Source organism: Malus sylvestris, chromosome 13 (assembly GCF_916048215.2).
Source record: "Malus sylvestris chromosome 13, drMalSylv7.2, whole genome shotgun sequence".
Lineage (NCBI taxonomy): Eukaryota > Viridiplantae > Streptophyta > Magnoliopsida > Rosales > Rosaceae > Malus > Malus sylvestris.
The window spans coordinates 21,211,202-21,234,412 of record NC_062272.1 but is presented as its reverse complement, the minus strand read 5'-3'; the positions used below and the strand labels follow the sequence as shown (position 1 = coordinate 21,234,412).

Here is a 23,211-nt window from a genome sequence, read left to right as displayed (position 1 = left end):
CATAAGAATAATTAATTCAACTGAAAATAATATATTCATATCCATACTGTTGTGAAATTGAGAATATATGTGCAGTGGAATATAAAATAAATAAGATACAATATTTATGAGGTTTGCCAAGTGTGCTTACATTCTTGGGACAGCAACAGTACTTTCTCTCATTATCTGAAATAATAGGAGTAAAAGATAACCCTCACTATTTTTCTTTACTCTTCCGTTTTCTTTTTGTTGCTAGTGGCCTTGGCCGTCATTATATAGGTAAATGAATAGGTTATTACATCATTGCTTACATAGGCATGATGTCATTACTCACACATGCGTGATGTCATTCACTCAAACCAAATAATGGACATCCATATTTACAACACACACAAATTTGTCTTCTTTTTTAAGAATTACCCAAAACAAGTTGGATGCCAAGCGTGGCTAAACAAACGTGGTTGGAGAAACAAATTGGTATGAACTCGTCATCTACAAAATTTATATTTAAAATCTCTCATTTACAAATGAAGAGAAATAATAATATACCGTAGTACTAAATAGACTTGATTATTTTAAAGTTCGTAATTGTCAAACGCAGCCGTTTACAAAACGTGTCCCGCAAGAAATCCTCTTTACGTGAATTTTGGGACCGTCTATCCTTCAAGGTATTATTGCTCTGCAAGACTAGTGCTTGTTCTAGCCTGACCCGTTGTACACCTCTAGTTATCCATTGTGATCTCAAAATTGGCACATGCAGCAATGATGTCAAAAATTGCAGAACAAAACGTATAGCTAAACAAGTGTGCAACGAAACATTATATGAACAAAACGCTGAAAAATTAGTTTACAATTCAGAACTTCTAGATTCTGTATGAGTTCCGTCCTCTAAAACACTTGATTTCAAATCTAAGGATTCATGGTATCAATCATTGGAATTGATATCAAGCATTCATATTAAAAACACTAAAAGCACATTCATGTGTCTGCAACAGGTTTTGTTCAAAGCAATCAGGCAAATCCACTATATTTACCTTGTACTGTAATACATTCTACCACTTTGTACAAATGAAGATTCGGGGAAGGAGCAGTGGTTTTGAGATCAACTCCTCCCACCAAACTGTTCTTCCCTGCTACCATCCCTATAAAGAATGCTGCCTCGATGTCCCGTTACAAAATGAAAGCAAACTCTGAAACCTATCCTGGCCCTTCACCCATCCCAACCAGCCTAATATAAGTTTACAATTCTAACTGGAAATAAGAAAACCACACCCAGGACAATGGAAGTTACAATGAAAAAGCACCTGAAGTGGAGAAAAATTTGGGGCGGATTTACAGGAGTTGAAAGAATTGAAGCTTCGGTTAAATCCTTGTCAAAAACGTGTACCACAAAGAGGAAGATTGTGGAAGTGATTGCCTTACTCCTGTAAAAATTGGAAGTCTGGATTCTCCGAAAGTTCTGCGGGAGGTTTTACATCTGAATAGCTCTGGTCTTGCATGGAACTAGATATATCTTCAATCGAGAAAGGAATGCTGCATTCACAAAGCATGGTTAGTAGAAGTTTCCAACATCAGCATTCATAAACGGAAATAAAACAAAAAAAAAGAGACTTCTTAACCTGGAATTGTCATCCAGCAAGAAGGAGCTGCTATCATCACTGCTGGAGTCATCTGTCATTAGAAAGTTCATGCTGGAAATGACCTGCAAAAGGAAAGCAGTTTCACTATATCAGACTATTACGGATTAAGCTTTGCAGTTTCCAATCAAATTTTCAGTTTTCTCAACTCACATCAGGGGAAACACTTTGCGTGTTGTAATCATCATCCAAAAATAGTGTGCATACTCTATGAAGTTGTTGAACACTCAAGACCTGAAGAGAGAAGCATAAATGAGCTAGAGACAGTGCAAACAAGAAAATCAAATTTATTTGTAAATGAACCCACGTCTATTAACAAGAATCTGCAGCTTCAACCAGATGCAGACAAAAAATTCATTTCATCTTCCAGTTTCACAGAGAGACTTACAGGGCATAGGTCATTTGTTAGTTCATCATAGGAGATTCTGGACTTTTGGTGTAGAACCTGCAGAGATCAAATAAGTCTTCAGTTCAGAACTAGCTAACAACCAAATGAAAATAGATTAGCAGATGAATTTCCAATTTGAATTCAGTACCGTGCCCATTAATTTAATTAATAACCATCTTTGTACAGGAAAACGTAATCATGAAATAAGGTGACTACATTTCTCCACATTTCAATTTCAAATATATAGAGAAAATTCGACAAAAGCAATCCTTCATTCCTTAAATAAATGAGTGTCAGAAATGTTGCTACTTGCACAATGAAAAATCAAAGTTTGGATACTTTGGAACAATTCAAATGCATACAACCTACAGGTTGACAAGCAATGCAGAACACTTCATACAAATCTGTGATGGGAGATAAGCAAGAAAGGGAAATCCATGCCAATTTCATTATTAATGTCTAACTCTCTAGAGTTAACACAATTGCTTCATCTGCTGTATTTGAGTATAACGATGTTAACAGTTACAAAATTCATAACATTGTCACATTTCTTCCTTATCTGGTCTTATATTCCTCTTGATGAATAAGAAATATTTTTATTTTCATAATCCTTATATTTTTAATAAAAAGAATAAATGGTTATTAATATTTCCAGTCTTTGTATAAATATTAAATACCAGTTGGTGTGAATTGTACAATAACTACCAACAAGAACCATCAGAAGCAACACAACCGAGAAACGTACCAAGAATCCTACAGCCTGCCTAACATATTTGAGTTCATCCCATGATGAGCCAGCATACTGCAATGAGATGAAACGTCAACCAGATATTATCAAAAGAAAGAATGACAGAACAACCAAAACTATTTTCAAGATGGAAGGCAGGGAGGATTGTAGGGACTTTAAAAAATTGAAAATTAACCTTTCACTGCTGATAAGTTTAAAACAATACCTCTTCTTTTGCTAGGCTACACCATAGCTCCAATTCAGCTAGCCCATTCTTCACATATTGGCCATTGCTGAAGGTGCAGCACTCTCGACGAAGAAGAAGGCTGCAGCAGAATCAAGCAATAAATCAGCCACAAGTTAACCCCGTCATATTTAATTTTTGTAATATTTATTGACAAATATAAGAGAGTAACTTACCTATTAAAAATCTGTACATTGATGTATGAGAACATTTGAGTAAATATCTTCTGAACAATAATTGGAGGCACCTGAAAGAAGGTCATTCATTGGATTAAAATGTCGCAAAGGGATACTAACCACCTTGAAAGTGTCATGAATATTGCTTACACAATTTTCTTTAAATGTAGTGAGAAACCCATTAAGATTTGCGATGATGCTATTCCAAGGATTAGCCCGAGGACTGTTCCCAGTTGATCCTTCGGGTGATTTTGAAACACCACCTTTTGCCGTTTTGGGTGCCTGAATCATCAAGGAAACACGTGACCCCGACTTAATTAAATGATACCATAAAATATAATAAACTGAAATGTTTCATGTAAGAGATCTCTAGCATATTTAACCACAATGATTCATCAATCAAAGCTAATTCTTGGCAACCAAATTTTTGACACATCAACCAAGTTACCTAACTTGCATTCTCACCAACAAAATGAATCACAAACCTAACCAAACCGGTATAGAAGCCATCCGTGTTAACATAGCATATGGTAAAAATTTCCTGCCCTTGGCAAAAATTTATGAAAATGACCAAGAGGTAATCTTCACACTAGCATTTAAATCACATGCTTACTTCTAGAAGGTATGAACCCAGGAGTATAGCAAAAGTTAACAGGAGAAATTAAAGCTGAAAGCAATTACTTTTCCATCCTAGGACTTAAAAGAATGTAAGAACTAAGCTAAAAACTCATGCCAAGTTCCAATGGTGTAATGCCAAACTTCATTGTACCTGGATGCAAGAAGAAAGATGAAGTGACAATTCCTTCTTCAAATTGTCTCGGACGATTCCATATATCTTTTCCACATATGCTGTAAGTTGCTGCTTAAAGAGCAAAGCTGGATACTTCGCCTCAACCTGACGTACTAAATCAGAAGCACCAACTGAAAGATTGGCAGAAGAAGATCGGAAGCCCTACAAAGCAAGAACATCATATGACAACAAGCACAAGAAGAAAGAAATCAGATACCCAGAAAAAAAAAAATCAAAATGATACATGAATAAAATAGATTTCATTACTTGGGTCATCCTTCCAAATAAAGATGTGGGGGTAGGAGGCTTTCGTGGAGCAGTTCTTAAGCTCCGCTGGAGCAAGAACAACAATGTAGATGTATTGGAAAGCCAATAAGCCATATGATCAATGTTATCCTGGTCCTGTAAAGAAACATATGTCATCAAACTCAAGTTCTGAAAACAGTGCAGCATAAAGTCCCAAATTGCCCCTGCATTTCTTAAAAAAAACCTAATCTTGTTTTCTCTTGATAGCTTCAAAAGCTTTTATTTTATTGATTTGGTTAACCACTATAAATATGTGGTTAACCACTTAAATAAATAGTGGTCCTTCGTGAATATGTGGACACATCTTTAGAGAGTTTCCTGTGTGCTATACAAAATTCAACAGTTCGTATTCAGATTCAAGTAATTGATAGTAACCCAAAGAAATCACTGAGGGAAAGCACCCCCATCAAATTAGAATTCATGATCAAATACACTCATCAGTTAGCACAGAAGTCTTGTCAAAAAAGTTCAATGCAACAGAGTTGTGAAAGGGTCTAACCCCCTATCTGCTTTGATGACTGGTTCAGTTCTAATATTTTAGCAAAACAAAATTTATAATGGATATTAATTTACCTCAATTGCAGAACCAATTATCTGAATAAGTCGGTCAAATACACTAGTTTTTTCCGCTTCAAATAATCTCCAGTGCAGAAGACATTTGTATGTTGTTATTGCTGCAACTGGCTTTCCTTCACTGAATCCAAGATTACCTGTCACTAATTTCATAAGAGTATCTACACCCTCCTGCACCACATAGATGAATAATACAGAAGCAGAATAAGCTTCAAGAGAAAAAGTAAAGAAACAGATAAGAGTAAAACCAAATAAAAGAAAATTCAAAAATTGGAAAGAATGACTTGCTTCTCAAATACATACATGTTGCCTTTCAATTTGGGATCTCCTGAAAGACTCTGAGCCAAATTTCTTGGACGGTGTAGTTCTCAGTGGTTCCTACATTAAATCAAACCTTAGGATCGTACAAAGAACAACAAATAAACAGCTATGGTAAACAACACTTGATTTAAATTATTCACTTACATGATGACCATTCCCCAAAGGCTGCAATTATAGGGGGAGAAACAAAAATCAATAAAATGTTCTTAGCAGGACAAATGCAAAAAACAAACATTCTTGTGGGAAGCCTACCTGAGCTGGTGCTCCAGCCAAATGCTCTGACATTTTCATAGAAGCTGACATCTTTAATGCTTGCTGACGCAAAATATGGTCCTCGGTTTCTATGTCAGAAAGTTTTTCTTCTAGCCTGAGGAATGATACAGGCAACGAACTATATTAGAATAACAAAGCACAATTAAGCATAAAAATCAACTATTCAATTAATTGACTGAGTAACAATCAGTGATGCATCCTAATCCAATTTGACAGAAGTCAAGAAAGAACCTCTGCATGGCAGTCTTCAAATCAATTATCTTTGATTCTGCCTCCGTAGCCTGCTTGAGCCGCTGTTCACTAAGCCTGCTTGTTTCTTCAAACTTTTTCTCTGTTTCATCAATCTTCTTTTCCAGTGAATCCACCAGGGCCTGCAAAGATCAGAGCTAAAAATCATTAAGAAAAAGAAACAAGGCAAAAAACCTCAGACAATTGTATACTTGAAAGCAATCACAAACTGATTGTTTAGTGCATAAAGTTATACTTTTACGCCCTCTTTTACTTAGGTTTTTGACTTAAAATCTCTATGCATCACAAGGTATTTTGTTGTTTATATTGTATTTCAGGATGAAAGTAAGGGCTTGAAGAAATCATCTTATTTTGAATATTTTAAGAGCCTAGAATGGATAGTTTGAAGCCCAACTCGCCCAAGACCAGACCATAGCCCACAAGTTGCCCAAGATCCGCCAGAAAAGGCCCTCGCAGAACAGCCAACTTGCGAGCTTTCCCCCGAAATGCTCATAACAAATTAGAAAATGGGCCATATACAATTGGAAAGCCCTGGAAGTCTTCTTTCTGATGGTCTTTACAGCTTGTGATTTGGAGGTTTCGACAAGAAATTATGACAAAATAAAGAGTAGCTGTTTAGTTACAAATTCTGATAACAGCTAGTTTTCAGTTACTCCTATACTAAAAGCTGATTGTAATGAGCTATAAATGAGAGTCAATTTAAGGATGTAAATGTGTCAGATGTTAGAAAACTCCTAAGCCTTTTAATAGGAGAAAAATACACAAAATCTGAAAGAGAAAAAGAGGAGATACACAACATCAAAGAGGAGGAGTCCTCCACCTTGAGCTGTTTCTAGGTTCTAGCATTCCTAACTTTTTATGTATTTTGTTATGTTTTTAATTTAGGTTATGGATACTTAGGGCTGCTTTGAAGCCCTAGACATGATTGAATTAATGTTATGATGCAATTTTAGTTTATCAATTTCATTTGCAAGCTAGAATCAGTTTTCTGTCTTCAATTGTTTCAAGCACATATTTTCAAGCTTAGCTACCTTGTTTATGTTTGCTTTCTGTTGAGAATGATAAGGATGACTGCCATATCTTCTTTTATTCCTTAGCAACATGTGATTAGGTTCAGAAATAATCATGTAAGCTGATTCCATGAAAATCTAGGATAAATGCCATGTTCTAGGGTTCATGTGATGTTCATAATCCTCTTTGTTCTTGATGAGTTTCTAGGTGCTAAATCTAAGTATATGCCATGCTAGGTTGCACCTACAAATATAAGTTTGATGTATATGCCATGCATCTCACATGCAAAGAAAGTGAGGATTCATACAATCTAGTTAAATGCCATGCTAGATATGTGAACATCTTAGTTGTGCATTTGAAATGGATAAGTTAAAAGATCATTTCATTGATTCATGAATGTTTAGGGGAAGGACTTAGCTCATTTTAAGTCAGATTTCATGTCTTAGGTTTATTTTTAGATAGTTCTATTTATCAGTCCCTGTGGTTCGACACCCTTACTTGTGCCACTATACTATCCTTATATTTGCACTCGAAGGGAACTTCAACACTAATCACTTTATATACCTGAAATACTAAAACCCAAAAAGCATATGAGAGTTTCAGTGCCTTTACCTTAAGCTGCTCATTTTCGGCAGTAAGCTTATTGACTATTTCCTGATCCACAACTGAAATCTCCTGTACGACTGGCATTTGTTCAGCTACTTTTGCTGCAGCCTCAGCCGCTTTTGCTGCCTCCTCTGATGCTTTTGCTGCAGCCTCACGTTCCTTCATAAGCAGGGATTTAGTTTCTTGAAATTCGAGTTGCATCTCTTTCAAAGCAGACTGCAACTTCGCATTTTCCTTTGTTTTGGCCTCTTCCATATCAGCCTGCATTTAAAGAATCCCTCTCTTGTTATGCATATACCATAATTTTTTTCAGACTTGATATATAGAAGTCAAAATAGATTTATTGCTCTTGTGCCTCTTGTCAAACTAAGAGCCTTAATCAAGAAGGATCCAAATGGATGTATAAATAACAATTCAAACCAAAGGTACATGGTGAAACAATGATATAGGACAGTACACAAGATGGTGAACCTATGATCTTTGGTGGCTTTTGATGGTAGAAATGCGAACAAATATAAGAGGTTTACAGAATAGGAAGATAAAAAAAACTTAATCTGAGAGACGATAAACGATAAAATAGAGAGGAGAAGAGAGTATAAAAATAGATTTGTTATTGATAGACTCTTGCAATATGATTATTATTTGAACCAAGTAGGCTTTGTTGTTAGACTTGGAAAGATGGTTTAGTACAAATCCTTTCGAAGAGTATACTTTTTTTTCTAACTAAAAAGTTGTTACTGCATCAACCAAATTTCATAGAGAACTCCGAGCAGAAAACATTACAAGACAATTCTTCTTCAGCCTACATAAAGAATGCTTTTGCAAGCTTACAACCTTAGATCAAACATTTCAAAGGAACGTACATGAGGAAAACTTTATCAAGTGGAAAAGATTGGAGTATTCACCAGGAAATCATATCACCAAAGTTTTTTTTGTGGGTAACCTCAGCTGATTGGCATATCCTTCAAATATTGATTACATGATTGCAGTCAACGTAGCTATGTAGGATACTATGCATTAACATATTACAGAGAAGATAGGGATTATTACCCTCATTCGCTTCTCCAGTTGCAGGCGCCAGGTTAGCTCTTCAACTTCCTTTTCCAACTTATTTTTGGCTTCTTGGAGAGCACCAGTTTCCTTAGCAGCCTGCAGAAAAGGAAAAGTTAATTAAAAAATATAATGCTCATTTTGCATGTACACTCTGTTTGAAACCACTGTACATTGGTTTGGAACAAAATTTCAAATATGATACCAGAGAGGGAGAGTTCGGGCTGGTTTAATGGAGCAGACTTGACCATGATTTTCATTTATTGATACTATTTTTTAGTATGCGTCTTCTAGATGGTGGAACCCATCACTTACACAAGATAAAGGAAGTCCCTAAAACCAGATCAGACATATTTAGCTTTTTTTCTTCTTGTTAAAGAAATCGCCAGTTTTTTTAGCCTTTTCAATTGAGTTCTAGCACTTTGTTATTTCAAACACAAAATATAAATGTATATATAACAAAGTTGTGGACTCAAACCACCAAATGAACTGAAATATGAATTCCATTGTGTTCCGAACAAGGCCAAAGAAGAACAGAAACTGAGTCAAGATCTTGAGGTGTTTTAGGTTGAGAATTAAACAGTACAAAAATAGAACTTGGCAAAGAAAACATAGGCAAGACAAAAGTTGCTCTCTTAAAGACAAATAACATAGAAATTTATAAAGCACAAGACACCATGAGAAAATACAGGCCAGATTGCAACATATGGAAACGAAATTAACAAGTAGACCCACAAAAGTAAGACAAGGCGTCAAAAGAGTAAGAGGAAATCAAACACTGAAAAATTCAGAAGAAAGAAAGAAGGTATCACCATCTTTAGCCTCCGCAACTCTCTACGAGCAACTACTCGTCTCCAACCACATTGTATGGCAATAGCTGCATTCTTCATCCTCAAATAATGAGCATGTGCTAAGTGTTTCCGGCAATGACTCTGTAATAATATTCTGAATCAATGGGTAAAACAATAAAAGCATAAAAGAGATTACAAAATAAAACCAACAGACAACTACAACGACCGGCCATAAACTAAAGAAAACCTAAAATATAAATTTCCGGATCAGGATCTGGTACGTTTGGTTTTCTCTTTTGATAGCCTCTCTCTCAATAGGGATTTCTCTTCTCTATCACATGAATTTGGGAAACAAAACAAATCAATAAAATTTATTCGTTTTGATAAGCTTAAAGCTTTTTTATAACACATTTCCTTATATTGTACAAGAAAAAGAAATTGTATTCAGATATTCAGCAAATGAAGAAACCCCGAAAATATCAGAAATCATTGCTATACTAAAAAAGAAATGTAATCTTCACCTGTATCACAGTTGCAGCCCTTGTTTTCTTCCTGGAACTAAGCTCCTTACGAGCAGCCAACCCGCGCATACCAATTTGAATAGAAACAGCTGAAGAGCACAAGTTTTTATAACCATTCCTAGAAAGATACGAGCGACCATATTTCTGGATAATCACAGAAGCAGCTTCCCTTCTCATGTTTTCATATCGGTGGCGTGCAACTTGTCCTGCAATCAGTCAGAAAAAAAAAGTTTTAGTAACAGATCTTGGGCTACAAGGCAACAAATCTCCAAGAAGCACAAGGTGAAAATTCTTCCTTACCTCTACATAAGCCTTGGATTTGGATGGCAGACAACCGCAACAAGACAAATTTTTTGCGACATAGGTAGGAGCGAACTTTTCTCTGGATAACACTAGCCGATCTTCCCAATACCTCACTTCTATATGCATCTAGTTCTGCCATCTGACCAGCCCTGAGGAACACTTTTGTTTTCCCAACCTGCAACAGGAACATATCAGAAATATTGGCCTTGTTAACCCTACAAAAGATTATAGGTCAGGATCATGTAATGATCGGTGATACAAAGCAGCTTGACTCCTGAAAAAGTAGATTTTCCAATTGTAGTGCAGTAGCTCGGTCTTATGTGACAAGAAAAACTGCCATCCATTTTAAGCAAATGTATGCAGATAAACAACTACTGGAGTGGAAATATAATGAGTTCCCACTTAATCATTTAACCATTTAAAAAAATATGATAACATCTAACTTTAGCTCCAGATAACGGTGTGAAAGAAACAGAACTGTTTGAAATACCTGATATCCCTTGAGGTTGACCTTTTGTAATAGCTTCTTGCATGCAGTGACCTCATCAACGCTGAAAATAATGAATTAAGAAAGTTAACAGAAGTTTTACATAAAAACAAGAAGAAGAAATCCTGACACTAAAAAAACAACAATGAAAACTAGCCTACAAAACAATAGAATTTTCTCCATAAAACAGGACCTTAAGTCCAAAGATATTAGAGTATCACAGATCAGTTGTTTTCCAACTAGTGAGAGCTTCTAGACAAGATAAACGTTGAAATTCCAAATATATTGAAGCCCAAAGTGATGATTCAAAACTAACTTTCCCTTGCAACTCCTCCTCTATCCCAATATAGTTTTCAAAAAACTTGTTTTCCCGCAGCCATAAAACTGTTATAGTTTGTGCTGCATATGTAGTCCATTACTCTTGTACAACATCAAAACACACCCATAAAAATGAAAAACAGACAACAACATAGATACATAGTTGTAGCAGTGTGTTGCATAAATCTTTGTAGCAAATATATAGAACATTAATCATGTTGAGTTCATTGTGCGGTCAATGCAATCAACTGTTGCAGGACACCCACGAAGTTCTACATGGGTAGTGCGTGATGAAATTGAGGTTCCACCATAAAACCAATTGGCAATATGGAGAGTAACCCAAGACCATATAAGCACATAGCAAACCTTGTCCCTCACTGATGTGGGACAACTCTCAACACGCCCCCACACGTGTGGCGGATTTTCAAGCTTACACGTGGACAACAACTGGGTGACGTGGAGCGCGTGTGGTTGTTTGGCTTCACAAGAGGACAACCCGCTCTGATACCATGATGAAATTGAGGTTCCACCATAGAACCAATTGGCAATATGGAGAGTAGCCCAAGACCATATAAGCACATAGCAAACCTTGTCCCTCACCGATTTGTGACAACTCTCAACAGTGCACATACAGTGCATTCATTTCATTGTGTTAACTACAACACGTAGTCAATGGGATCAATTGGTGGAGACATCAATGATGTTCCAGAAAGATAAATAGATAGATAGATAGATAGATCGATAGTCCATTAATGCAGGTTGGGAATTGTGGGATAAATTCTAGTCACCAATAGACAGCTACATGCATCAAAGCATTACAGAAAAGCCCAGAGTCTAGATTACCTTACAGATGCATGAAAGCGAAGAATATACATATACATATATATAGCCCACTTACAAATGCATGAAATCAAGAATACACACACACACACACACACACACACACATATATATATATATATATATAGAGAGAGAGAGAGAGAGAGATTAATTGATGTTCAGAGAATTTGGTGAAACTACCTTCCATTTAGAACCTCAGGTGCCAGAATTTTAAAACGACTTGTAAATTCTCCAAAGGTCTTTCTAGTTGGATATCCAGCACAACTAATCCGAATGGCCTCCATTACTCCCTGGGATTAGATACATAACAATTCAGGTTGCATTATTGTGCAAGGCGTAACTGGTAAGATTTTTTTCCATTTTGGGACTACACAATATGCTTACCCCACAGCAAAGCTGCTGTAAAACAGCGCTATTTTCAAATATGGCAGGTTTGAGTTGATTATTTGGCTTTACACAGCGTATGTAGTGAGGCTCAATGGCACTTAGCGTTTCAAGCAATGATTGCAGTTGTTGCTGTTCAAGCAGACGACAAAGAATAAAAACAAAAGGAACATAAACAAAATTTAACTGATCAGTGAGCATAAGCTTAATTAGAAATTTGGAACAGAAAGGGACCTTGAATCGAGAACCTATTGATGAGAACTTTGATTGTTTGGCAGATTCTTCGGGTAAAGGAGGGAACAAGCCTGAAACAAAAGGGCATTTGGAGGCACTAAGGAGTGCTTGATGCTCTGCAACAACATAATCTTTGTTCTTATCCAGGAAGAACTCTGTTTGATAAGTAACCTGAAAACCAAATTTTCCAACGACATAAATATCAAGCAAGTTGATAACTTCTCCATGGTAGGATTTGATTAGTCTGATGCAGTTTGTACAAGAGGTTAGGGTTGAATTCAAAACTTACATCACCGGCATAATGGCAAATGGTAAAGTCGGTAGGCGACAATTTTGGCTTGTTAAAACGTTTATGGTCTTTAAAAGTTTGATAAAGCTTCTGTGAAAATGTTTCATGGGTTGATCTCGGGAACATACTACAAAGAATAACATAAGCTTGTCACCAAATCACAAGAAATAGATCAAAATACTTCCTAGTAAATAGTCAACAAGTTGATACTAAGGAGGGGGGAGGGGGTATCGTATTAATTTTTATATTCCAGTGCATACCAAGCCTCATCCAGAAGAGCAATGATGCCACCGGGCTTCTGAAATAATAAAAGCATATATCAGAAAAACAAAACACGATATTGCACGCAAATAAAATAATATGTTTAATTCAAAGAAATGAGCAGACCTTAATTAAAATTATTGAAAACTGGCATACCTTTTCAATGAGATCAAGAACATCCTGATTATCGATGAACTCTATGTAACTCCAATCAATTTCTTCTTTAGTATATTCTTCTTGCTCCATCTTGAACACATGCTGTCAAGCAGAATGTTGACACTTAATTGAGTAAATGAGAGTAGTCTGGAGGATACAAGAATACCAAAGAATACTTATTATGTATCCATTCCCACACCTGGTTGAAATGCTGCTGCAATTTTTCATTTGTCAAATTGATACAAAATTGTTCGAAGCTGCACACCAGTTAACAGTTTAGAAATTAAACACGAGAAGTGAACTCAAGAATATAAAAAAAACAACCAGGCCAACCTAAGAAGTGATAAAGAACAGAGCTGTCACAGAAATGTGTGGGCAGTTAATTTTTGCATGAGTGGATAACGCATAGAAGAAAAGGCCGTGATATTAGTTTAAAGCTTTCTGCACCAGATGTGATAGCACGAATAAAACACTTAGAACATTATTAGAAGCAAAGGCTGTGATATCAGCTGAAAGTTTTCTGAACCAGATGTGACTGTACGAATAAAACACTTCAAACATTGTTCAGGATTTTGGCGTAAAGGAAAAAAAATCTCTGGATTTAAATGGCATCATACAGCCACAAAGGGAGAACTTTCTCGATCAAGATCCCAATCCAAAAAACAGAAGGAATCGATGCAGTCCTCTGCAATAATTTAACCTTTTAAACGATGAAATAAAAGCATACCAGTTAAGCACCTGTTTGTCTTGAAACTCTCGAATCCATAAATATCCAGAACTCCAATCAAATATTTTGAATCAGGATCCTGACCAATAGTGTTGTTTATCTTGTTCACAAGCCTGGGGCAATTAGTTCACCACATTAGGAAAACATTAAGATTATATCAATGCAGAAATTTTTTTGCTGAATGATGAACTAACTAGTATATTCCTAAACCTACCAATCAAATAACCTTGAATAAACAATTTTGGCCAATGCATCTCTACTGATGGCTGCAGAATCTGGATCCAAGCTTTTCTTTATGGTCTCATCACGGGTCACCATCACACGTTTGCACAGAGAATCTTCAAGAGATTGCTCATCACACCTAACATAGATTGTAGACAAAAGCTCAGCCATTTACTTATGAAAACATCAAAAACCACATGTGGATATTTACCAAAAAAAAAAACATATAAAGTAATGGACACAAACATGAAAAGTTCAGCAGCAGTTTTGAGATGGAACCGAGAGTTATCATCCTTGGGTTCAGAAGAATCAGATTCATTCCCCTTTGCAAAGTTAACGTTGCCTAAATGAAGTATTGCAGCTACAACTCGAAATATTCCATCCTAAAAAAAGCAGAACAAAAGTCAAAATATTTGATAGAATATTTAATGTTCATAAGCAATCCAGTGACATACCTGCTCCTCAGAACTGATCCCAACCACATCCATAGCTTTCCTAGTTGTGAGATACTCCTCTGAATCGTCCACCCCATCCAGCTCATAGCAGTTGGACTGATTTAAATAATGAAATGTTCTCGGATTTCCCAATTTGTACTTCTCAACATCCTGAATGTGGGCACAAAAAAACATGCAAATGTTAAATTTATATGAAGAACTAGTTATGTCATTTTGATAATGAACTGTTCTTAGGTTAATTTCGAACTAAACTCCCACTCTAAATGACTCGGAGTGACACTACCAGCAACAAAAAGTTCACATGAACGCACCAAACAGCTAGTAACAAACTAGAAATCCATATCAATTTTGGAATAATGAGCACTGAGCAGTAGGATAACTTAGTTAATACAATTAGGATCTATATTATCCAGTGATTTTCTGGTTTTTTTCTAATTCTAAGTATTTACTTTTTAGCCAAAGAACAATTAATCATGGCTTTCTATTATAGAACCAGACCATATGAAGAATACATTGTATGTGTATAGGAGATCATTTCACCTCTGGAGGTGCAGAACAGAGCATATAAAAGCAATGGTAATTTCTCTCTGGATCAGATACTTGACAAACTCTGGATCGCTCCAATAAATAAGTTCTAATGGCAGCTCCTGAGATTCTCCCTGTTTGATCAAACTGAATCTCCACGAACTTACCAAAACGACTGCAGTTATGTTAAGCTCAATCAGAGCGGAAATTAACCCAATTGACTAGAAGATACAACAGAAAGATATACAAACTGCTCTCATTAATAACCTTCCACTGTAAGATTAGATATCCCATCAGATTAGACATACCATCATACTTATAAAAAATAATTTTTACTAGTAATCCTGGTAGAAGAAAAAGGAAAAAGGTTCCCACCTGGAATTATTGTTTCGGACAGTCTTTGCATTACCAAATGCTTCAAGAACAGGGTTAGACTGCCAATAATAATAACATAAAAAATAAGTGAAGAAATGGATTTTTTTACTAGCGCAAGTCACTTCCCAAAGAAAAGTCATGAATAATAGACATCTCAGACGACAACAAAAATAGAACTGTAATGCTAGTTCCAACTGGATGCGTAAGAACATCATAAACTTGTTACCTCCAAGACTTGCTGTTCCACAGACCGCCCCTCAGATACAGCTCTTCCACCCATATAGGCAAGATAACGCATAAGCATCTTTGTACTCTCTGTTTTCCCGGCTCCACTTTCCCCACTGACCAAAATTGCCTGGCTTATTCCCTCGTTAATCATCTGTCTGCATTAAAAAATAAATAAAAATTTATTTAAGTTGCACCACACAGTCAAAAGGTGAAACCAATGGCAAAGTTCAACGAAGTACCTATAGGCAGCATCAGCAATAGCAAAAGGGTGTGGGCTCAGCTCACCTAAAGCCACACCTTTATACTGTTCCATCATATGATTATCATATAAATGAGGTAGTCTCCGGAAGGGGTTCACAGCTATCAATATACTTCCTGTATAAGTCTGGAAACACAACTACGGAGTTTAGCTCTGTCTGCAATCAAAGTTATAATTTTGAAAATGAAATTGTCAATCACAGTATTGACTGTGCACAAAAAGTTAATCGATTATCCATGTTTAAAAACCATAGCTGAGAGGTGAAGAGAATGCATTTTTTGGCAAATAAATGACATAGATGACCTTAAGGAATTCACATATATTTGAGGTCAAAAGGATTTAAACTAAAATAAATCTACCAATCAGTCAACAAAGCGGGGGTATGTTTGGGTAGTACTCACATATATTTCGTTTACACAGTATCTACTTTTTAAATTCTGCAAAACCCCTGGTTCATGCAGATAAGCCAACTTAGTCATATCATCTACACCACATTGAGGAAATTCAGGATCCTTTGGGTAGACACTGGATGCTTTGGCTGTAACCTACAACAAAAGGGGAAAAAATAGTCGATGAGATGATCATGATATTCAATAATACACAAGGATGATCAGTCACTAGTTTTCATGCGTGTGTGTGTGTGTGTGTGTGTGTGTATGCAATAAATATGATGGCTCTGTCTGTGCCAAAGGAAACGTAAAATGAGGAACAGGAAATACATGCAATCAAATGAAAATTGTGTCATTATTCAATCAACAGAGAACATTATTTGATTTGAAGTGGATATATTATGACCCTAAAACATTCTACCAATCTAGTAAGTACTTTTAACATTATTCGGTATCATTTTTCCTACAAACATGATAGGTCTTTTAAGTCCTCTAAGTGATACTTCTTCATTTACACTTTTTTGGTGTGTTAGCTATCATACAGCTAACAAAAGCAGAAGCAAGGCTCAATAAGATTTGGAAAACAAAAGCAGCACTGACCGTCTTCCCTGATGTACAGTTTATTTCAATCTCTTCATCATTGACTCCTACAACTTCACCATCAATCCAGGCTTTCTCAGAATCGTCGACCCAAACATGAGATCCTACTGCCAAATTGACATTGGCAGCCTGTGTGGACAATGAAATAATCAGCACATCCATAAGAAAGAGCAAGCCAGATCTTTAATTTTAAAATCACCAAGAAATCGATACACATCAGACTTGAATATCAAGGATTAGACAGCAAGATTATGATACAATTATAATTCTGAACTCAAAATAAGATTCTACAACAAAACAGTGACATGTTCCTCATTTAGCATACTTTGCATTTGAGATACTTAAGAATCGCATTCCAATTGAAGGAAGCATCACACGCCTTATCCAGGAAATCTAAATGCTGGATGCACTTCTGGTGTAGCATCGATAGCATCCATGCATATGGATAAAAGGTGGACTTACAGTTTTAGAAGATCTTTTAGAATCATAATCTTTTCAATTGTCAAGGTAAGAATGAGTGAACCACTAAATATGTTGTAAAAAGAGACTCAATATTTTATTTTTCTTATTGATAAATATTCCATCCAAATGAATCAATAAGGCACTGCCTTAGGACACATGAAGCATGCTAGGGAGTAGCATTAGTGTTTCAAGCCAGACATCCATTTAGTGTCATAATGTCACAATTCTGGCTTGCATCAACTTCACTTCATGACTGAGATTTTTGACCGCTTGCATTAACCCTTGCTTCATGGCCGGTAGGTTAATGCAATCCGAACTCCTGCAATGGCAACAATGCAGCTCTCTTTTACGCCAATTATGTCGAGAAAAGCTAGTAGCGTTATCATGGCGAAAAGCCAATCCTTCAGTAAAATATTTCCAGCCCGACTATCTCCTCTCCTAGTTTACACTAAATTACTCAGAAAAACAGCTAATTTCAATACATTTACTAAAAAATATGAACTTGAACAATGTACATATCTTAATTTTGGTTTACCACGATAAAATAACAAACATTTCCGAAATTTTAACTGCCATAAACTATAATCAAACAGTTCCTACCCCACGTTAGCTTACTGAAGCAACAAAATAACGCCCATTTCAGCTTAACTGAGCGAGAATCAAGTCGCATTCAGAAAACATCAATGCATTGACCTAGGATTAAGAAATTAAATTGCAAAAGCAGTAAATTTTTCAAAATTTAAATTATTATAGAGAGAAAATTCAAAAACTTGGTGACCAAGAAAATGGGAGAAAGATACCATTGCGGACGAAAAATCTGATTAGATTCAGATCCGAGGCCGAGCTCCCAAAACCCTAGAATGCCTCAGCAACGGCCACGACCCAATGCCGAAAAAACCATGGATTCTTCTCTTCAGAGGGAACCGTACGAAGAAAATCCACCAATGTGTGCCTAAATTATCGGTTTTTCAAATTTCGGAGCTGCAGCAGCACGCACGTAAGAGGACGACAATGTCGCTCCGACTGTACGGAAATCGCGGTGATAAAACTGTATCTGGTGTATGAGGAGGAAATGGAAGAAGGTGTCTCAAATGGGAAATGTTGTTGCAGAGGGGTAACAATGGCGGACCTTTTATCCTCCCTGAACGAGAAAGAAGAAGATCCTCTGCAACTATTTTCCCTCTGATTTTCTTTCTCGCTCGCGCTTCCCTTCTGCACTCTCTCTTCCTCGCCGTTGGCCCTCTCTCTCCTCGCCTTCTCTCTCTATCTCGCTCGCTCTCGGCCTCTGTTTCGCTTCTGTCTGCCAAATGCCTAACAACATGAACGCGTAACTCAACATTAAATATGAAGTTACCATATTAACCTTGGCTTGGTCATTTAATTCCGATCAGTGCCCCTTTCCCCAACCTTGTGGAACTACTGCTTTTGTATGAAGTATTTATGACCACAAGGCATTGTACGTTAATTACAAATAGTTAGAAATTTTATTTTGTATCCAAATGGTTTCAAGCATGTTTTCTCTAGAGAAAATAATAAATAAATATAGCGTGCGTTTAATAAGAGTGTGTAAGCTCAAGTAAGTTCTAACAAGATGACTTCTTGTCTACATTTCATTTGAGACGTCATTTTTCTTATTCTTTGCTTTCTGAAAATATATACTCACTAAAGTGTGTGTATTTTACGTTTTATTATATGATAGGGATGAAATTGGTGAAAAAATTGAGGTCTAATTGCTATATTTATGACATACTTAATTTCTAACAAAATTACGGTTAGGCATGGGCGGGTTCGAGAGTTTGCCTATATTGTCCAAATTACAAATTTGATCAAATTAGTTATAAATGGTCCTAATCCAAGTTTTGAACAAAGATACATTTACACTAAAAATGTAGGGACTAAATCAGTTGCGAACTTGTTATTTTCAGTATTTAAAATATATGTACCAGTGAAAATATCGATCTGCAAATTTGTGAAAATATTTATGGACGTATAGAAATCGATATTGTTTGTTTGCGATGGAAATTATGGAAAATTGCTCAAAAATGTGAAAATTTAAAATGATGCTTGGGAATGTCATATGTATGAATTAAGAATTAATGATTAAATACTATGTAAAAATAAGTATGTGATATGTGAGAAGAAAATTTTCTTTTTAATGACAAGTAATACAATTAAGCATCTCATTAGAATGGATAAATTATACACAACATAATTAAAACTTTCATCGTGAAAGCAACACAAGTCTTATTGAATTAAACTAATACCATAAAGAAAAAAACTAAACCATAAAGAATGCATCAGCCTAGTACTTCCAACTGCATCAATGCCTAACCCGCTTCTCTACACTAATCTTGGATGACATGAGTAAAGACATCTTCGCCAATAAATGGGCTCAAGTATGTAACTCCATCACATTCTTGCACATTGCCTCCATCATTAAGTCCCTTGTCTTACTCCCCACCACCATCATCATCTCCGTTATAATTTCTTCCACCGGTAGCAGTACACTTTACAAAGAAAGTAATTTATTTCTCATCACAATACATAATGTACATATTACACTTTACAAACAAAGTTATGTAGTCCTAATGATATTCTTCTTCATTTGTAAGTGAGATGTCTTAGATCCGATTATTCCCAAAAGCGAATTTGAACGACATTATACTAGCTCATATTGTTTGTTCAACACAAAAATATAAAATAATATATAAATATTAATTTCCAACAACTAAAGAAAACAAAATTTTGGAATTACGTAAAGTAAAAAGTTGAAAAGTTCATATTTGGTATAACCACCCAATTAAGTAAATGTAACTCATTCAGGTAATCATGTCAAAATTGGTTTCCATTTCGCATCTTTTCCTTTCAAGTGAAAATTCATTTTCATCAACAAACTAATGCCACTGTGGTTATTCTCTCCTAGTCCCAAAGGCAAATTCGTAAACTAAACCACCCTTCTCCTCCTTCCCACCAAACGGGGCACAGCACAACTACTTCCCGCTGGTTTAGTTGATTTTGCGGGCCCCGGGGCGGGGTAGACGGCCCAGATCACTTCCTTTTCCGATCCAGGACCTTTTCTCTTCTAGTGAATGAATGTTCAGTCGCTTTTGAACGTCGTTTTATCGCTTCTGTAACCATGAGGACACGTGTCGTCTCGTCAGCTGTCATTTCTCTGTGGAGATAGGGTGATGGCCGTTGGAGAAAATAACGGTTTGACCACCACCTACGCGGCAATGGTAATGTGATGAGGACTCAAACATGAAAGCGAAGCATAGGAGCGCGTTTACTAATCCTTAATCAAATTAAGAAGAATTGAATTGAGGAGAAATTGGATTGAGGAGGAATTGAAATGAGGTGGAATCAAAATCAGATTCCTGTTAAAGTTGTTTACTAAAACTGTTCGGAATCGGAATACAATTCCATAAAGCTGTTTACTAATTCAGCAGAATCGGAATATAAACTAGTCTGATTACTAAAATACCCTTGTCTCAAATCAATATTTTATATACTTTTTTAATAACATTTGATATAGTATATAATAGTAAGAAAATTTTTAAACATTTTAAACCAATTTCACACTAGTATATATGTTTTAATTTACTTAAAATTCTAACTTCCATATGTTTATTTTCAATAGAACCTTTTTGTTTAATAAAGAGTAAAAGCTAAATAGAAAAAAAGAAAAAAAAAAGGTTAAGCTTCTGGAACCTCCACGGTTCCACAAAACCCAATATTCTCTCCCTCTGCATCCTCCTCAATTTGTTTCTCCGATCATCCCCAAACGCCAACTCTTGCCACTCCCGACGCGTCAACCTCCCTTTGCATCTCTCTCTCTCTCTCCCTCTCTCTCTCTCTCTCTCTCTCTCTTTCGGATTTGGATCTGGGGTTATCGGGGGTCTGTTGGGTAGAATTTTGGGGTGGGTTGGTGATGGGTATTAGCAGTCTGGGAGGTGCTGCGGTGGTGTGCGTTGGTTCAGGAGTGGGGATGGGTGCGCTTTGGGTGGTTGAATCGCAAAAGGCAAATGGAGGAGTGGGGATGGGTGCGCTTTGGGTGCTTGAATCGCAGGAGGCAGATGGAAGGGGTTGAATCTAAAAGGTAGTTTCGGTTGAAAATTCTAATTCCGGATGTTGGCTTTCTTCCGGAATTCAAATACCTCATCGAAGTCGGTAATTCAATTCCGGGAATATCAGGAGTTTGATTCTTGATTTTTGGTGGAGCCCACTAATATTTTGCATTCCCAAAATTTGGTAAACGCCAGAATCACCCACGGAAGAAATTCGATTCCCTTTCTTCTACCTTCGCTCTGGATGCGTAAACACGCCATAGATCAGTTCCAGCGTGGTGGGCCCCCTAGGGCTATCCAGGATGTACCAAGTGAACAGTAATTACCCTTAATAAACAGTAATTGTCTTTTGCATCTTCATCCCTACACTGAATAGCCTTGGTAATTGGCAATAAAATATTAGTATTTTTATTTATTTATAAAATAATACAAAATAATTTTATTTGTAATTTCGGATAAGATTTATAATCGTTATCGTTACGCCATGTGTCATTATCCGAAAAGACAATTATTGGTGATGAATTTCCGATAAGGTTTATAATTGTTCTCGTTGCACTACATGTAATTATCTAAAAAGACAATTATTGGTGATGGATTTCCGATAAGATTTTTAATCGTTCTCGTTGCGTCACGTGTCATTATCCGAAAATACAATTATTCGTGATGGATTTCCGATAAGATTATTAACTAATCACGTTGCGCCACGTGTCATAATCTGTTTACAATCTTTGAGGATAGATTTCCATCAGATTTTTAACGAATGACGGCATGCCACATGGCATTATCTACAACCTAATCCTTTCTGAATCCTCCATATAATTCACCATCCATCCTCATAAATCTCACACTAATTTTCTCAAGATCTCTATCATTATTCATAGTTTCTACTTCCTTCTTCACCAAAATCTCTATCATTATTTTCTACTTCCTTCTTGCAATGTCTTCTTCTTCAAGGATGATGTGGGAAATCGATCAACAAGAGAAAGAATTGTTTAACCAATCAGAAGGAATGTTCAATCTCTAGGTGGCCTAAAATGAGATGGAAGATGATGAGGAGTGTAGAAGGAGAGATGACGAAGCAAGAATGGCTAGAACCTCATATTCTCGTCGAGTCATCCAAGTTGTGGCTCAAATCAGCAGGCCCAGCAGTTCCACAAACCTTGATAGAAGCAGGCAACGATGAGGTACGAATCTCTTGGACGATTATTTTGTCCGTAATAGTGCATTCCCTGATACGTACTTTAGACGTCGTTTTAGAATGATACGACATTTGTTTAACAAAATCATGGGCGATGTTTGCAACCATGATTCTTACTTTATGCAAAAGAAAGATGCTTTTGGTGCTATAGGTCTCCTGCCTAAGCAAAAAATTATTGCTGCCTTACGGATGCTTACATATGGAGCATCTGCAGATCAAGTGGACGAGATAGCGAGGATGGGGAAATCAACCATTCTTGAATCCCTGATGAGGTTTTGCGAAGCAATCAAATCTATCTACACCGTAAAGTGCCTTTGGAAACCTACTGAGATGGACTTGCAAAAGCTTCTTAAGAAGGGCGAGAAGCGAGGTTTTTTTGGGATGATTGGAAGCATCGACTGTATGCACTGAACCTGGAAAAACTGTCCAATTGCATGACAAGACGCTTATGGGGATAGAAAAGGATCAAAAAGTATTATTTTGGAGACAGTGACATCCTTTGATACATGGATTTGGCACGCATTTTCCAGGGTTCCGGAAGCTCAAAATGACCTCAATGTCCTTGCCCAATCCCCAGTGTTCAATGATGTTCTGCAAGGAAAGGCACCAAAAGTCACGTACTAGGTCAACGGACATAAGTACGACGGGCCATACTACCTAGTAGATGGCATTTACCCAAGGTGGTCAACGTTTGTCAAAATAGTGCCATGTCCGTGAAGTGCAAAGGAAAAACACTTTGCAAGCTGTTAAGAGGGGTGCAAGAAGGATGTGAAACACTACAAGAAAACATGGA

At 36.5% G+C, this 23,211-nt stretch overlaps 1 protein-coding gene across 5 annotated transcripts; it reads right to left on the bottom strand.

Moving 5' to 3' along the window:
• Positions 1–880: 880 nt before the first annotated feature.
• LOC126596159 (myosin-6-like) lies at positions 881–18,456 on the bottom strand. 5 transcript variants are annotated; one of them, XR_007613884.1, is made up of 39 exons: positions 17,957–18,456; positions 16,695–16,823; positions 16,107–16,250; positions 15,686–15,831; positions 15,445–15,601; positions 15,219–15,277; positions 14,859–15,018; positions 14,319–14,468; positions 14,110–14,246; positions 13,856–14,002; positions 13,653–13,754; positions 13,114–13,171; positions 12,915–13,016; positions 12,758–12,795; positions 12,498–12,624; positions 11,975–12,379; positions 11,771–11,880; positions 10,436–10,496; positions 9,943–10,120; positions 9,643–9,848; positions 9,143–9,262; positions 8,331–8,429; positions 7,287–7,541; positions 5,646–5,785; positions 5,394–5,508; positions 5,286–5,306; positions 5,124–5,198; positions 4,821–4,991; positions 4,209–4,343; positions 3,921–4,103; positions 3,302–3,433; positions 3,152–3,222; positions 2,958–3,057; positions 2,750–2,806; positions 2,005–2,061; positions 1,770–1,850; positions 1,599–1,681; positions 1,284–1,512; positions 881–1,187 (listed from the first exon to the last, which is right to left on the bottom strand). XR_007613884.1 is itself a non-coding variant. In XM_050262652.1 (39 exons), exons 1-39 carry the CDS (start codon positions 17,957–17,959, stop codon positions 1,398–1,400), a joined length of 4,527 nt encoding a protein of 1,508 aa, XP_050118609.1. In that variant the 5' UTR covers positions 17,960–18,456; the 3' UTR covers positions 881–1,397. The 5 variants fall into 5 exon arrangements, 4 of the variants coding, with proteins under 4 accessions (XP_050118609.1, XP_050118608.1, XP_050118610.1 ...); XM_050262652.1 differs by having other exon boundaries at positions 881–1,512; positions 11,975–12,106; positions 12,209–12,379; XM_050262651.1 differs by having other exon boundaries at positions 881–1,512.
• Positions 18,457–23,211: the final 4,755 nt, after the last annotated feature.